This window comes from Poecile atricapillus, chromosome Z (assembly GCF_030490865.1).
Source record: "Poecile atricapillus isolate bPoeAtr1 chromosome Z, bPoeAtr1.hap1, whole genome shotgun sequence".
In the NCBI taxonomy this organism is placed as follows: domain Eukaryota; kingdom Metazoa; phylum Chordata; class Aves; order Passeriformes; family Paridae; genus Poecile; species Poecile atricapillus.
In genome coordinates this window covers 24,763,808-24,781,093 of record NC_081289.1, presented here as the reverse complement: position 1 = coordinate 24,781,093, position 17,286 = coordinate 24,763,808, and the positions used below count along the sequence as shown (strand labels likewise).

The window sequence follows — 17,286 nt, the reverse complement described above, 5'->3', positions numbered from 1 at the left end:
TTAGTTAACCACCCCAGTTAAAGCACAGGACCCATTGGCATTAATCAGTCATCAAATACTTCTGAACAGTAAACAAATACACAAAAAGCCGTTAATGGACTATTTGCCAGAGGAGCTGTTTGCTCCAAGCAGTCCAGGGACCTTTGTGGAAATGCTCTGAAAAGCAGGATCTGATGTAAGAAGTCTTGTCTCTATTGTTAGTGGTTTGCTGGGAGGGAACTAGTGAACTACCAACCCTCCACTTGTGGGACTGGGAGTCTGCAGTGAGGACAGTCTGAAGAAATTTCTTTGGCACAGACTTGGGTTCAGGGTCCACCGCAGAAACAAGTGTGTGGCATCAAGATAATCTGCTAGCTCAGTCAGCCTTGCCCACTGCCAACAGCAGGTTACCCCTGATGGCCATACAGGTTTCAGGTTTTCTCCCAGTGTTTTCCTAGTGGGACTTTCCTGACATCTCTTAGAAAATTTTCCAGTAGATTCCACTGCCCTAAAATCTCCTCTGCTGTCTTGCTTACATTTTCCTGCGTAATACTCCTGTTCCCACTGAACTATCCCCCTGCCCAGATCTAAAAAAAGAGAGGTCTCAGTTGTTCTCTCCACCTCTCAAACATACTGAGGGGTTTTCAGACAGGCTCTCTCAGAGTTTGTTTGCCTGCATAGCACAGAATTATCCCTCTTAGAGTTTTCTTAAGGCTTACTCAAGTCAATCCCCTTAGGCTCATAAAATGTTTTTCTTGCTGGTTCTTGGTCTCCTTCCAAGCTGTCAAGAACTTTCTAGGAACATGATGCCTGGGACTTAGTGTGGTTCTGCTCACTGTGGATGACCAATGATGGCAGAGGTAAGGAAAGGTCTTTGGCTGATGTTGTTATGATGCAAAAGGAAATGTTTCTCTGGGAAATCTCAGGCTCAGACTGCGCCTGACAGGCACAGGGGAGAGTGGAGATGGTCAAGGCTCACAGTTAGGTCTAGCCAAACCTGAGTGCAGCAGCTGGTTCGTAGCACTTTGCCATGTGTATTCCCTGTATCAGGCACCATTCCAGGAGAATTGCCCCAGTTTACAATCACGTCAAGGAAATGGAAATCATGCAAAAAAACATTTTTATCTGTGGTAAATATCCATCCCACAGCTTTACAAGACATATAGTCTGCAAAGGAGATCTGGCTGGTGGTCTTGGTTTCTCTACATAACAGAAACTGAAGGGAGGAAAATTTCCCATGAGGACTCAGAAGTGAAAGATCTGAGCTGGGCAGAGCCACTGCTACTCATCTCCCCCCTGCAAATTCCCTGCTCTTTCTGAGTGCAGAGAAAAGGCTGTTGCTATAGAAACCAGTGGGGAAAATGTACATTATATCATGTTTTATATACTTCTTCCAGGAGATCCTTTAATCTGAGCCTGCCACCCTGTAATTTTACAGAAACAATAATGCTGATAAAGCCCCTGAATGTAACAGTGATTTCAAATCAAATCAAATAATCATCAGTTACTTCAAAAACACTTTTTCTTGTAACCTTCTACCCTAGCCAAGACACTAGGACAGGGCTAGCAAAGCAGCCCATAATAAGGTGGATGACAGGAGAGTAAATCTAAGGCAGAAAAAGGTGTAATGAGAGATAGGAGGTGGGTTTTACACAGCAGTAAGCAGTGCTAGCATTTGAGAAAGGACAAAAAGGCTAAATAAAATATCTTGGTTTTGACTTCTATGTAGAGAAGTATGAAATAAAGATGAAAGGTACATTTTATAGCTTGCATTCAAACCTAACTTTTCAATTATTTACCTGGACAACCTTCTGTTGCCACCCTACCTTTGGGAGCCCCCTTTTGAAGCTCTCCTCTGCTGCCCTTTAGAAAATTATCCCACCATTTTCTACTTGCCTTTGTAAAAGGCCTTTGACCTCTCAGACAATCAGAAATATTGGACCCCAGTGTCACAGGGAGGCAATGCCCTTTGTGAGGCTGCTCCATGAATGCCTCTCTCTAGCATCAGGCTGGCCTGGTGGCAGCAGCTCTCCTGGGGATCCTTCTGAACAGAAGCCTAATTTAATCCTTGGGATGTCAAAACAGGCCTTCATTCTGTCCTGTCCACCCTCGGTTTGTTTTTTACTTAATTCACTATGATCACTATTTCCTTCCTGATTTGTACTGACCCTGTGACTTGATTAGATTTTTGCCAATATTTATAGTAGCTCCTATGTGTTGATTGGTAATTTTTTCAAGACAAAGACTATCTTGCTGTGCTGAGCAATACGAAAAATAAATCTCAGTCTTGTCTTGTTCCAGGGCTGTGACTGATCCTTAGCTGGGTCCCTGCTTGTTGTCCTGAAAGTAAATACACAAAAACTGTAGGTGAGGCTTTGCATCACTAGTGATGGGGTTTATGTACTGCAATGTAGGATGAGGTAGCTGTGGGAATAAAGCAACTTAATTGCACCAGGTAAGACCAAGTAAGGCTACTCTTAGCATCTCTTCAGACAGAGTCCTTGCCCCAGACCTGCCCTTAGTCCTGTGCATTTTCATGACTTCTTGGGATGCAGGTAAGTTCCATGCTGGTCTCTTGAATCTCAAAGGGAAGAAGAAAAATAAAAGAGGTGGTTTCTCTTTTTTCTCTTTCCAGTGCCTCTGAGACCTGGCTGTAGGTCTCTTCTTTGCTCCTTTCGGAGTCTCACAGTTTCTGAGCACACATAATAATAGTTTCCCATAAAGCTCTTCCCTTTTCTGTTCTATGGCCAGATGCATTCAGTGGTTAGCAGGGAAGAAACAATTCCTCTTTCCTCTTCCTGCTTTTCCTTATGTGCCCTATGCAGGAAGGTAGCCTTGCTCTCTGCTTCCCAGTCTCAGACCTTTCCACAGAACATAATGGCTGCTAACTGTGAATAAACAACTGATACACATACTGTCTGCCTTAGGGGCTCTATGCACTTTTAGAGCCCAAATAATATATAGATATTAATAGAATGGCTGTAATGATACAAAAAAAGAAAAAAAAAAAGTCCTCAGGAGCATGAAAATCTAACTTCAAAAGCAATTACCATCAGTAAGAAAATGTATTGAAGAGACTAGGATTACTTTAATAAGATTACCTGCTTACTGCCATTTGTTTTTGCGGGCAACTGTAATGCTACTTCACCTTCATTTCCACCCAGTTTCTCAGATACTTCTCACCTTGAGCACCGCCTGGCCAAGCTGGACTGTGCAGCTGGGGCTCACTGGCATTCCTGTGGTATCCAGCATATGCGTGAGCATCTGCTCTTTGGTCTTCAGCCGCCCTACACTTGTGCCTCTGTTGTCACTGAAATTTTGCTTTTCCATGCTGGGTGGCTTTGTGTCCATGGTGGAAGAGGCAGGAATAGGAGAACATGAAAGGGCATGGAAATCTGGTGTCTTTGTGGAGATGGAAAGAGTGTGTTTGTGGAGATGTGGATAAGTAGGGAAAATAATGGTAAGGTCAATGTGGTAAGACAAAGACAGAGACTTGATTTTGAAGGCTTTTTAAAAATTCAGCTTTACCCTGCAGGCCAGGGAGAGCAGATGCAGAGTCAGTAAGGCCATAATTTATAGTGCAAGGAGTTCTCATTTAGTATCCCAGGGTCCCTTAGCCCAACCAATATCCATTACTTATGCCTTTCTCACTCCACCTTCAAACCCCCTCCAAAACCTTGTGTTACATGAGTCCCAGAGCCTGATCATACACATACATATATATATGTATCATAGTCACACACTTGGGTGGGGAGTCTGTGGAGTGGTGAGGATGTGCTCAGAGGGACCAGGACTCACACAACTGGGAGGTACCGATGGTAACCTGGAGATATTGTGGACATAAACAGTGATGTCTCTGCAGAGACCACGTTAAATTGCACCAGGGATCAACATGTCAGCTCTGTGAAGGGAAGAGAGAGTTGTTCTCTCATTTTGGAGGCAGCATAAGGAAAAGTAACTGTCTGCTCTGCAGATATCTGTATATATAAGTTAGTGGTCAAAAAGATGATTGATAGATAGATCTGGATATAGACACAGTTCTGTTCCAAACATGCAAATATGTAGCCCCTGGTGTCTGGAGGACATAAAAGGCTCTTCCAGAACTTACAGGAGATCTTATCAGGACTCTCAACCCAGAACTCACTTACCTAGATATATCTGCACAACATAAATACAGAGCCTTCCTCATTATTCTTGGAGAAATTAAAACTAAAAAGAAACCAAAACCAAACCAGGACACAGCTAATAAATAAATCAGGTTTAATCATAAACCATGTACATATTTATAGATAGGGAGGGAGACATGGTCAGAAAGGTGCTGCCCTGGCAACAGGAATAAAAGAACAGTGTATTTTTACCAATACAGTACCAATGAAGGGTGGAGTTGATAAATGAATATGGGATTTTGAATCCCAGAGGCTAATTTTTACAGACAATCATCATTCTTGGTTTCCTGTCAAATTATAGCACAAACTAGCTCACAGCTCTGCCTAGGACACAGCAAGGCAGATGTACCCAAACACAGAACTTGAGGGTGAGGGAAGGACAATATATCCAAAGGTCTTTCTGAGGTATATATAACATATATATTCTACTGTTGTTTCCTGTCTTGGGGCCATGCTTTGCCCACAGATATGTGTGTACACAGCTCATTCCAGTCAGCAAGAGTGGCAAGCTCACATTTGAGAGAATACATTGGACTCTGAGGGCGTACAGGGGCTCATCAAACAACAGAGCTAGAAGCAGCACTGGGAGAGAGGTGAAGATAAGGATGCCTGTACTGGGCTGAGAAAGGAAAGAAGTGAATGGACAGCCCCAGATTTATCTGACCAGTCAGTTCAATCCTGTTTGAACAACCAGGACAAAGCTTCTGTTCTGAAGGACTTCTGCAGAGCAAATGTTTCCATCAAGACAACCTTTACTGGACAGTGAGGGAAACTATGAACAAAATTACTAGAAGCATGTCAGCAGAAGAAATATAAAGGAGCTGGCCCTATAACCATTCAGTTCTTATATTTGAAAAATAATCCAATCCTGGCTCTGAAGTGGTCTCATTCTACATATAAGTGTGGCCACTCTCAGCTGATACAGGCAGAGGAAGGAATCATTAGTCCAGTGGCCAGCAAGGAAAGGAGTGGCATTTGTATTATGATACTCAGAACTGGTGTGGCTGCTTTGAGAAACAACATCACATCAAGCTTGCAAAGCAGCCAAATGCATTGGCTTTTTGCAGAATAATTTCACTTTCAATCAATGTACATCTTAGAAAGTGTTACAGAGGAAAACCACCTTTCACTGGTAGAAAGCAGACACTGTTTAATATCAAATGCACTTGCCATCTGATTTTGCTAAAAACCCACCCCCAAATAATAAAAAAACCCAACAAATCCCAAATAAAATCTTTAATACAAACCAACATTCATGTCAATGTCAAATGGTAACTGTCCCAACAAACATAAAATCAATTCTTAATGCAGGTGCCCTCAGAAGTGAGTGAAAGTCATGCATCCACATATAGAGTCCACTCCCAATCTGGGAATGCTCAGTTAAGACTGCTGCCCTTTGAAATGCAAGTCCCAGTTTTTAAAAGGAGAGCTCCACACATGCGTGCACACGTGCACATGGGCACACAGAGATATACACACACACACATAACCTCCTCTCTCTTAGCAAGAGCTGCATGCTGGGTGACTGTCAATGCCTTCTGTGCATTTTTGATCGATTTTCTTTCTAACGATAAGTTTGAAATGTCTTTACTTCTCAGGACTGTATTTTTCAAACAAAAAGGGGAATGAAGAGGAGCTACATTACAAAGACAAAAGAATGCAAATGTATCTCAGGTGTATGATCATTCCCAGTCATCTTCAAGGATGATGTTATTTACATTTGTGACTCAGCAGAATCCACAGGAAGTTATCCTTTCTCCATGTTGGGTTTTCTTAATAAACCCCACTAGCCCGTTCTTTGCTTCCACAGACCGTTTTTTCTTTAAGGCACTGCGTGTGGATGTTTTCTTCAGACAGAAGTGCAAGCCTCCTTCACTGGACTGTGCATTTCTCTCTCTCTCTGGACTGACCTTCCCTGAGAACTTTTGATTTGATATACTTCAGGTCACTGTTGACACTTGGCCGGCGAGCGAAGGGAGAGATCATGCCGTAGGCATCCATGTCTTTGACTCGGCGCATCCGGAAGGATTTCTGTTGGAAAGTGTCACCATACTGGATGGAGATTTTCCTGTGCAGGGAAGGGCTCATCTCATGAGGTAGCTTGGCCATGCTGAAGAGGACATAAAACATCTCATCCACATTGGTGTTCTTCTTGGCTGACACTTCGAAGTAAGCACAGTTTTCATCACTGGAGACAAGATTCTCACCTTCATCAGTGCGTACCTTGCGGAAAATTTCACTGTGGTCGTTTTTGTTGCCACAGATCACCATGGGGAGGTCAGCTGATTCCTTGGTCTTGTTCTTCAGGCAGGATTTGACCTCAAGGATCTGTTTCTGGAGTCGCTTGACCTCATCAAAAGATTCTCTGTTATCTAGGCTGAACACCAGGATGAAAACATCCCCTGCAATTAAAAAAAAAAAAGCTACTGTAAGGGCTTGTGGGTCACACCAGTTTCAGAGGAGGGACTTTTAAAAAAGCAATTCTTTTATTTCCATCTCCTCCCCATATATTTTTGCTTCGTCCTTTGGCACCTATTCACTCAACTGTACTTTAGTTCTTCTGATTCAACTCCCCACATTTTTCTGTAGTGCTATGGAAAAGACTTTTGGCTATGATGTCACTCCAGTCCTACCCAGTTGCATTCCTAGTTTGCACTGGGATTGAAAGTTATTGCCTGTTTTTATCTCTTTCATAAATATGTTTCTATCTCAGCTCCGCTGCATTGCTCTTCTTTTTACTTCCTTTCATTTGTATCTCTGTGTAAAACACATCCTGTTCTGACACCAGAAAGAGTGGAGAGCTGGTAGACACTCATCCTTAACCCCTTGATTACACAACACATGAAGCAACACCTGAACTGAAGGTTTACAGCTAATCAGTCCTGAACACCCAAGTCAGGAACAAGAGGTTTCTCTGCTTTGCTGTCATTGCATTTGCTCAAGAGAAGCAGACCATGAAAAAAACCTGATATATAAATGACACACATTCCCTGGCATCTCCTTTTGACATTTCCCAACTTACAGTTCCTTTTGCAAGTAGAAAATAAGGCAAATCATTGTCTGTTGAATCACATTCATGTGGCACATGCTAAGTGAGCTTTCAGGGACTAAAGCTCACATTTGCATACTAGAAAATGGTCCTAGGACCTCAGTGAATATGGATTGTAGCCTTGTCAGATGTGAATGTCATGTTTCACTGGCCAGGTAGAAAAGTGGATAGTGAATCCAGAAAGAAGGTTTGTTGTGAGCTGTGGCTGAATGTACATCTACTGTCACTTTTATAATTATATATTTTAGCCCACAACAGGAACAGCTTGACAGTGAGAAGATGCAAAATAATCTCACCATTTCCCTTTCTTTTGTGTTTAAATACATTTGATTAGATGCAGACTAAGGAGAAAGGGTGTAAAGCTGTCCCTCTACTGGAATATTAAATCAAGGAAATCAGGCTGGAAATTTCAGGAATAAAAACATCCTTGGGACATTATTGGTTAGAATTCCCTTTTTGTGCATTTTATATTTATTTTTCACTGTGTGTGTGCCTAATTTTCCCTCTTCTGCTCTTTATCCCCACAGAATTGCATTCAGACATTTATTTGTGACCTCAATAAAAATATAAAGCAGGAGGGAAAGGTAAATGGATAAGGGAATATCTCAATTTCAGACCTTCACCCACTGGACTTCTCCACTGTGGCTAATGCATTCCTTATAGTGCTGTGGACACACCAGCCAGGAAATATCTCTCTATAGAAATGCATCTTGCAGCAAATCAAGCAGTCACTTTAGCTATCTCCCAAAAACCAGTCATCTCCAGGCAACACTTTTCAAGTTAACATCTATCCTTATGACCTTCCCCCTGACTTTCTCACCTGTTAGGATGGAAAGCCTCCTCATGGCAGGGAAAGGGTGATTCCCAGAGGTGTCCAGGATGTCCAGCTGATACATGTCCCCCCGTATATTGTAGACCTTGCGATGAAAATCCTCGATGGTGGGAGTGTACTGATCCTCAAAGCGGCCATTGAGGAAGCGTGAGACGATGGAGCTTTTCCCCACCCTGGAGGCTCCCAGAACCACCATGCGGTATGAGTTCTTGGCCGGCACGTTCAGGTTGCAGTTTCCACCAGACATAGTCTTCATCATTGCTTGGTCCTGAAAGAGGAAATAGCAGAGCTGGAGGAAAGATCAGAAACCAAATGGAGGGTAAAATAAGGCAGATTCTCACCACAAGCTTGCCAAAGAGCATAGTCCTGCATAGCTGAGCAGAGTAATCAAGGTCCATACAGAATTTTTTTCACTGGAAATGCTTAAACTTTTTCAACCTCATTTTTAGGGAGTGGGTTTTGTTTTATTGTTGTTGTTGTTCTTTCTTTTCTTTTAAAGTAATATAAAAACGAGGGCATTTACACTGAACATAACATGCTTTTGAATTGTAATTTGCTGTTACATTTAAACATTAAGGGCTGAATTTATCAGCTGCACTTCAGCTGAGACACCAGGTTCCTTCCCACCATCTGTGTCACTTACAAATTACCAGATTTTTCACTAGAACTTGGTTCTCATTTAGATATATAAACACAGAGGTCACATTCCCCAATATATTACAGCCACTGCAGCTGCCATTAGAACCTAGATCACTCTGTTTGGCTGCCTAAATAGGAGCTGCCCATAATACTAATTTTCTGAGATCAGCCAAAAGTCAGACAGAAACAGGAATCATGCTTAACATCAGCAAGCTAGATATCTCAGTAACTTTAAATAGCTGGTCCCATGCAATATTCTTTGCTGATGCAGGGAGCGTGAGCCACAAAATAGCACTGGCTGGTGATAAATTCAAAGATCTGTGCCTCCAGTGACCTTTTAGAAACCAGATTTTAATTCTGCTGTTTGGACTGGTAGCGTGGGAACTCCCTATAAGCAAACTATCATTGTTGCAGCAGGATGGCTGTCAATGGGTGGAACTGCAGGAACAGATTTTTTTAGGAATTCCAGTCTTTATATATACAGATGTTGTGGGTGCCACTGGCTTTACTAAGCACCAGTGCTGCGTACAAGGAGGAGAAAAGATGAAAGACAGCCATCTTAAATAGTTATTAGACAAGATTTCCAACCCATGACATCTAAAATGATTCTAGAGGCCCTGGAGACTGCATTTTGATATAGTGCTCAGATGCAGGAAACTTTGGTCGGAAAGAAAAAGTGCTGCTCAGACCTTTTTCATATACCTGTTCAAATGAACTGTGTGCTGAAAGAAAAATACAGTGTCTGTGTAGGGAAAACTGACTGTTACGGAAAAGGAGGCACACTTTGGACAGAGTTTATTTTGGTTACTAGGTTCTTATTAAAGAATAATCAAGTTCCCACTGTGCCATTTATTTAACTTAAGTGTTGTTTATTTATATTGCAATGCAAGTACTTTATGTACACTGACAGATCATTTCTGGGTCCAGATCTGGATTTCTATCTTTCCCTTGAGTGACTTTTAACTCCCAAGCTTTTATGTAGCTGACAATTATCTCAGGGAAGAGCTTAAAATACTTTACTTTGTTTAATGTGTGCTGAGCACCAAAGCAGCAGTGACGATACAGTCACTGCTAAATAAAGAAGTCTCTGGAATTCTGATCCAGCATCATTACAAGCTCTGTGCTATAGCCCAAGGAAACAAAAAGCAAAACATGACTATTTATTGTTATTGCTATAATTTGCAGCACAACAAGGGCATATTCAGACCTACCTAATGAACAAAAGAAAATGCAATGTTCTCCTCAGAGTAGCTTACACTCTGAATCACATTCAGAGGGTAGGACAGACTAATATTAGAGGCAGATTAATGCCAGAACACAACTTTGGATGGACACACACATGCAGAATTACAGTACTGTTGGGATTACTGTGGCAAAAATGACAGCAAGGAGCACAGCTGGTATTTGAACTGGATTCTGTTTTGTTTACCGCAGGACCTATCTCCAATACTGCAGAAGTACCATATTCAGTCTCTGAAACACTGCCATGTACTCTATCCCACACAGCCAGTCCAGTACTGTTTTGCATCCATGGGTAGACAAAAAAATGCTTCCTTTCACCCTCTCAGGCTTATTTATTTGGCAGAGAAGAGCAGGGAAATATATGAGTTGTAAAAACTACAAACTTTACTGTCTAGAACCAGCACCTAGAGGTGAGGCAGCTCTTCGGGCCATGATGGACCAGTGTAGTTGCATGAGGGCAAGTGGCCTGTGTGACTTACATCTGCTAGAGAGCAGTTCTCTACAACTCGGTGCAAAAGCATCTGGGAGAGAGCACGGTTACCCATTTTGGGTGAATGCCTTTTATGTCCTGTACAGAACATGCGTGCTGACTGACCTGATCACTTTATACTGTCCTTGTTCCACCTGTCAAGGCATTCAGTCAAGACTCCTGTGCTTTCTTAATTGCATTTCATTTCACTCAAAGTCAAAATATGTTTTTCAGCATTTTGATTTGTGGAGTTGCTACTCATCACCTCTGCTGCAAACCTTAGTCAGAATGTGCCTTTGAACTGGGAGCTTACATTTGAGCTTTCTGATCCCCTCAGTCCAGTTTTTCTCTAGTTCAACACAGTCTGCCTTCTTTCCTCCTCAGAAAAGGAATGAAACTTCAGCCTTGACACCCAGGAGAGGCAAGGGGAAGCACAGGGGCTCATACAGTGAAAAAGATTAAAGACAGAAGAAAGGAAACAGGGAGAGACCACATGTTCATGTACTAAGTAAAGCAAAATCAATCAGAAGAGAATGAGGAGACAAACAACCTCCAGCTGGCTTTAATCTACATATTTTCCTTCTAGTTTATTAAATACTTAAGCATAGATTAATTCCCAGTGGTACCTTCTGCTTTATGTACTGGCTTGATGCTAGAAAGTTTATATTAGTATATTATATTGGTACAGTGAAGGGATTTCAAAATGTTGAAATTTTTGAAATACAGGCAATTAATGTTATCTCTAAATAACACTAAATAAAGGGAAAAGCTCATTTGCTCAGAAAGAGCTGAAACCACAATCCAAAATCAACATTAAACCCCATTTCTCTTGACTCCCTGTGTTATTCTCTATCTGCTAACCACTACTTCTCTTTTTATAGGCAGGCATAGGAATGAATGACAATGAACCTGTTTTTGTATGCTCTGGAGAGTGCCTGTCTGAATGCCGGTAAGGTACTGCAAATTTGAGCCTGAGCACCAATAGGGAGATACCTAAGGAAGACATTCTTTATTCAACCTGCCCAGAGCTATTGCACCTTAGTTTTCCATCCTCCCATCAGGGTGTATGCTCTCCCTACCACTCCCCATTCATGAACAGACTTCCGAACTACCTCCCTTGCACTCCTCTGTCTTCAGCTGCTGTGTCTCTGTTGCCACCACAGTGTTAATCACTGCACCCAGTTAAAAAGAGCATAGGCAGACACAAACTGTATCATGCATAACAGACCTGTCACTTCTTAATCACTACTAGTGTCCCTGTAATTTTCATGCACTCCAAAATCACTCCTATGGGATGTTTGTTTCCTACTCTCACCGCAAACTCCGTGCTGATTTCTTACCTTTCTTTCCTAGGAGTAGCAGTCCTGGGTCTCGGTGCAGTCTGCTGAAGCTGATAATTTTAATCAGAGGTGGCTGCTGTTGTAAAAGGCTATTGTTCTGTGGATCCCACGTTGCTTGTTCTGGGCTCAGTTCTTCTCCAGTATTTCCCAAGAACTTAGCAGGATTGGGAAGGACTGCAGGACTCCAGAGGGCATTCCCCCATAGGCATATGTACGGGATCAGGCAACCGACATAAGCTAAAGAAGAATCTCAGAACTGGTGACAGTTTTTCCCTTTGGGCAGATGAGCTCTTTCCTCGAGGCTCAGTTCAAGAAAATGGGAAACAGTCTCTTCAACTCACACTGTTTTTTCTTGCAAGCTGTACTTTGTAGGCTCTTCTATGGGGAAAGAATTTCAGGAGCAGCACCTACTCGTGCAGGCTAGTGGGTGCATGCAGCTGGCCCACCCTGCCTCTCTGACACCTCAGATCCTCTGCAGAAAGATCAGGGTAGGCATGGAAGTTGTCTGCGGTGACTCTATGCTTCCCCAGATCTTATCTGGCTCATCCCTCCCCACGAGCTTCTTTTCTTCTGGTCTGAGATTCGCTTTAAAATATTCTCTCTCTAGGATAGAAGGGGCTTTTCTTTATATTTGCCAGTTAAATATTTTTCCTTCCCTCCCTGCCTTTCTCCCTCTCTCTCTCACAACTACTGGCAAATTGCAGATTTTCCTTCTGTAGGACTCACAGATAATTGGCTCAACTCCTCCCTTGAAGTCAGTGTCAGACACAGGGGAAGGAGGGGTGCTGAGGGGGTGGGATTTTGTGCCTGTTGGAAAAATCTTTTCTTTTCTCCTCTAAACAGAAAGTTCATGTGCATTGCAGACTACACATTCCCTGTCTTCCACCAGAGACCTGTATGTATGCATGTGTGGGGAACGAATTAGTGTGTGTGTATGAGAGACACAGACAATTCATCTACTTTGCAAATAAGCTGTTTCTAAAAGCTCTATACTTCCGTGCTGTTTTTTGCTGCTAGACAGCAGCAGACTGACTCATTCCCCAAGTAGGTGCTTTCTGTCCATAATTTCTGTAAATCTTTTGCTCTATGGGATGCTCTCCCTGTTTGCTCAATCTCAAGACATTTACATTAGAATGGCTGGTTGGTTTGATTAAGAAATAAGAATAATATGTAACGGTTGTTCTTCTATTAATATTTAAATAAATTAAAAACTAAACTAGGGATGAGTAATAGAAATGCTAAAAAAGGTCAAACAAACTGAAAGTGTGTGGAACTGGAACTCAGGAAAAAGAGAGAAACAAACTAAAAATAGGGAGAATTCAAGGCATTTGTTCAACCCCAAGTGAACCATTGTGTTTGCAGTTTATTTCATTGCTGATCTACTTGAATTTTTTCTCCTTATTTATTCTCTGAATAGTTTCGATCTATGAGTTTATTTTAAAATATATCAAAAAGCTTGATTTTCAAAGATTTAAAATTAAATACTTCAGCATTTCCCACTTTAAATTCCTAATTGGGGGTGGGGCAGGAAAAGAACAAAACCACAGATTTTTCAAGACATTTTGACAGTAAGAAAATGGAAGGGAGGCACAGTCTTACAGTCTTCTAAATGCGAACATTTAGAGTTTCAGGTCTTCCACAGTTCTCCCTTTTCTTTATTTTTTTTTTTTTTAATTTTTGTGTGTTTTTTTTGTTTCCTCTGAGAAATTTACTCATTGTTGAATGCAAAGAATCTTTCAATTACAGTGTATGTATCATCTCAAAGCCTCCTCCCCTCACCAATTTCTGCACCTTCTGAGGAATTTCCAAGATGCTTCACTTTCTCTCCTCCTTTTCCTCAGAGCACAGGGATGTTTCTGTTGCCACCCTTGGAATAAAGTGTCCCTGTTTTGCCCATGGTCCTGGTGCTGCACAGAACCCATCCACAGCAACCACTGAGGAGGATTCCATGGCTGTTGCAGGCACAGCTTGACACGCCTGTGAGTGTCTCTGTGCCCCCAGACCTCAAAGGATACAGCACAGGCTGTGGGATGAGTCCAGCTGGAACTGTCTGTGAGAGGAAGCAGCTCTCACTGAAGTCAGGGTCACGGTCATCCTAAGCAGGATGTGCATCTGGGGACTCAGACTAACACAAAGGCAAAACAACATTGATCAAATTTGGGAAGCAGCAGATCCTGCAAACAACTTCAGATTTGGGAAGAAAGGGCAGGATGTGGCAGAGCACCACTGAAGAGCTGCAGCAGTACCGAGCTGATACTGGGTTACGAGCAGAACTGAACTCTTTTTGGACCACAGTACGAGGTCTCCTTTGTCGGCTCCTTAGCCTTTTGGCAAAAGGTGGGGGAGTACTTTCATGGCTCAGACAAATTTTTGACATAAAATATGATGCTTCCCATTTCTAATTCATTAGTTCAGATCAAACCTGGACTGTTTCTGGTGTCTTGTCAGCTCTTGTGTAGCTTTGATCCAAAAAGAGTGACCAGCAACCTGGCATCATTGCCATAGGAACAGGAATGCCCACAAAACCCAGCAAAGCGAAATCCTGTAGTGCTACAGAAAATAAACTCCTCTTTCATCCCTATGGCTCACATGCCAAGTGTACCGAGTTCTCTACTAAGAGAGAAGTGTAGTCATAGTGGAGACCATCTCATCCGCCTGGAATTTCAGCCTACTCAAGCTCTTTTGTAAACCAAATGCAAAACTCTTGGCTAGCTGGCTTCACCCAGCCCAAACTCCTACTCAGCTGTTCTCTGCAGCATTTCAAGTAACCAGATAAGTTCCCAAAACGCTAATGAAATAAAATAACATTCTTAACTAGGCACCTTAGCTTTATTTGATCTCTTATTGAACACCTAGTAAAATAATACATTACTTTTGAAGTAATAACTTTTGAAAGATAATTGCTAGCTCTGAGGCTTCAGAGGCCTGAAAGACACTGTTGTAGCTTTTTGGGCTGGTGTTTTTTGTTTCATTTTTTTCTGGTGTGCTACCAGTTAAGGAGTTGACAAAAAGGTAGGTTTCATGCTTTGCCTCAGGGCTCAGGAGACCTGAGGTCAAAAAATCCCTACCTTTTTAGAGACATCCCATGAGTGGCTCTGGTGGAGAAGTCACATTACATCTGCCCTCATCTGAGGAGTCAGGATGGCAGCACCTCTTTGTTTTGAGGGTTATAAAGGAAATAAGTAAATCAGAGAGACAAAGTCTCTGCCAAAGCAAGAGAAGTTCCCAGGCTCAGCAGCTTCCTCTGGTTAGTCAGAGACCATCAGCCTTTCTTAAATCTTACATATATTTATCAATTTAAAAGCCAGGGTAGTAATGTGTTATTCTCTAGAGGCATTTCTCCCTCCCACACCTCCAGTCTTTAAAGAAAGCCTAAATGAGGTTTTTATCCAGCGAAGGCTGTTTAGGAGGATGACAGGCAGTGGCTACAGAGAACCACCACTGTTATGAAGGTCTGTGTCTGCTTTGCTGAGTGACAGGCTGGAGGGATGGGATGCCATCCAGAGGAACCTTGACAGAGTTGAGAGGTGAGCCCATGTGAACCTCAGGAAATTCAAGAAGGCCAAGTGCATGGTCATACACATGAGGTAGTCCCAAGAAGAAATACAGGCAGGGCAGGGAATGAATTGAGAGCAGCCCTGGGGAGAAGGACTTGGAGGCGTTGGTGGATGAGAAGCTTGACATGACTCAGCAATGTGCACTCACAGCTCTGTATCCTGGGCTGCATCAAAAGAAATGTGGCCAGTAGGTCAAGGGAAGGGATACTGTCCCTGTACTCAACTCTCATGAGACTCCACCCAGAGCACTGCATCCAGCTCTGTACATACCAGGGACATAGGTATGTGGGCCTAGAGGGTCACAAAGATGATGAGAGGGTCACAAAAGACGATGAGAGGGATGGAACACCTCTTCTATGAAGTCAGCCTGAGAGACTGTTTCTCCTTTCCTGGAAAGAAGGGATTCCTTCCTTATAGCACCTTCTAGTACCTAAGCAGAGTCTACAAGAAAGGAGAGGGGATAGGACAACTGGTAATGATTTCAAAATGGAAAAGGAGAAATTTGTATTATATTTAAGGAAAACAATACTTACTATGAGAGTAGTAAGGCACTGGAGCAGGTTTTCCAAAGAAGTTGTGGATGCCCCATCCCTGGAAATGTTCAAGGCCAGGTTGGCTGGAAATTTGAGCAAAGTGGTCTAGTGGAAGGAGTCCTGGCACTAGGGTTGAAACTAGATAATCTTTAAGGTCCCTTCCAAGCAAAATTTTTCTGTCATTCTATGGTTTGTTGATGCAATGGCCATTGGCACACACAGCTGTTGTCTCTGATGCCGGCATGCAGGTCCTGCCAGCTCCTCTGTGGGGCTGCCTCAGCTGTGGAAGGTGCCACAAATTGTGCAGTTGTGACTGGTAGACAAGGCACCTGTATGGCTTTTGGCCCTGCCTTGACCGTGGGTGAGCAGAGAGGGAGGACTACAGAGAGCAAGTCAAGGGAAGTAAAAGAATGTGGCAGAAGGAGGCTGGGTAGAAAGACATACAGAGGAATGGGGAGAGAGAAGAGGAAATTAGAGCTGATGTGTGTTGCACTAGCCACCTGGTTTCAAATGGTGAAGACCTAAATGAAGTGACTTACTATATGGGGAGGCACAACTGCTCCTCAGACCTCTCCAAGGAGTTTCCTTCTCCAAAGAAGGGTGCAGCTCTCAGGCACCACACATGCTGACCATGCTGGCACCAGGATGCAGGGCAATGTGGGCTCATAAAGCCAAGTTTCACTGTCATGAGTAATTCCTTCTGCAGCTTCAGGCACTGGCTGCAGCTGGAGACAGAGACTGATGTGCTGGGCTGATGCAGCAGGACCAATCTGTTTCTCTCCACCTTAAGGCAAGTGACAGAAGTGACAATCACATGCTATTCATCTCTGGTCAGAATTAGTTCAAGACAAAAGATGTTCCAAGCCTTTTGTCTCCTCTTCAAAAGCAAATGCAATGGAGATTAAATATTTAAACCAGTTTTTCTCTCTCTTTTCCCATTCCTTTTCACTCTCCTCATTATTCAGTAAAGCAGACTCATTTTTCCACCCCCTCACCTTCCCTCCCTCCCACATTCATCCCTCCTGCTTAGTGCTCCTCACATCCAGCAGTGCTGAAAAGTTAGTGCTCAGGAGCCAGTAAACTGCAGGTACCAAGTCATATTCTGAACAGCAAATAGAGAAGCAGCTGATCTGTTACTGCCTCTGAATTATCTGTAGCTCCCCCCCAGCGTTTAAACTCAGTGAAGGGCTCTCCAGGGTATTACAGTGACTGGGAAAATAACTAATGATCGTTAGTTATGAGTGAGAACAATAATACTTGAGAGAATGTAGCTGTGGAAGGCATACAATTTAGAAAGTGGTGGTTTGACTTCTATTCTTGGTCCTGTCACAGAATTTGTGCATGGATGTAATTTCTCAGTGTCCTACAGTGTAAAACGTATTAATAGTATTTACTGAGATCCCTGCAAAATGGAAAAACATTGCTGTGAAAATTGAATTCAAGTCACCTCTTTTTTGCTGCATGTCTGTGAATCAGTTTT

General features: G+C 42.7%; 1 protein-coding gene across 2 annotated transcripts; it reads right to left on the bottom strand.

Annotated features, from left to right (window-relative positions):
- Positions 1-4,222: 4,222 nt before the first annotated feature.
- Positions 4,223-12,166, bottom strand: LOC131573761 (GTP-binding protein Rhes). Of its 2 annotated transcripts, none has more exons than XM_058827991.1 (3): positions 11,717-12,166; positions 8,015-8,315; positions 4,223-6,547 (listed from the first exon to the last, which is right to left on the bottom strand). In XM_058827991.1, exons 2-3 carry the CDS (start codon positions 8,283-8,285, stop codon positions 6,018-6,020), a joined length of 801 nt encoding a protein of 266 aa, XP_058683974.1. In that variant the 5' UTR covers positions 8,286-8,315; positions 11,717-12,166; the 3' UTR covers positions 4,223-6,017. The 2 variants fall into 2 exon arrangements, with proteins under 2 accessions (XP_058683974.1, XP_058683973.1); XM_058827990.1 differs by having other exon boundaries at positions 8,015-8,294.
- Positions 12,167-17,286: the final 5,120 nt, after the last annotated feature.

Excerpts from the sequence above, each read along its gene's own strand:
- LOC131573761 (XM_058827991.1), bottom strand. The coding sequence starts at position 8,285 with ATGATGAAGACTATGTCTGGTGGAAACTGCAACCTGAACGTGCCGGCC. Across the intron at positions 6,548-8,014 it reads GAGGCTTTCCATCCTAACAG|GGGATGTTTTCATCCTGGTG; the intron begins GTGAGAAAGTCA and ends TTTTAATTGCAG.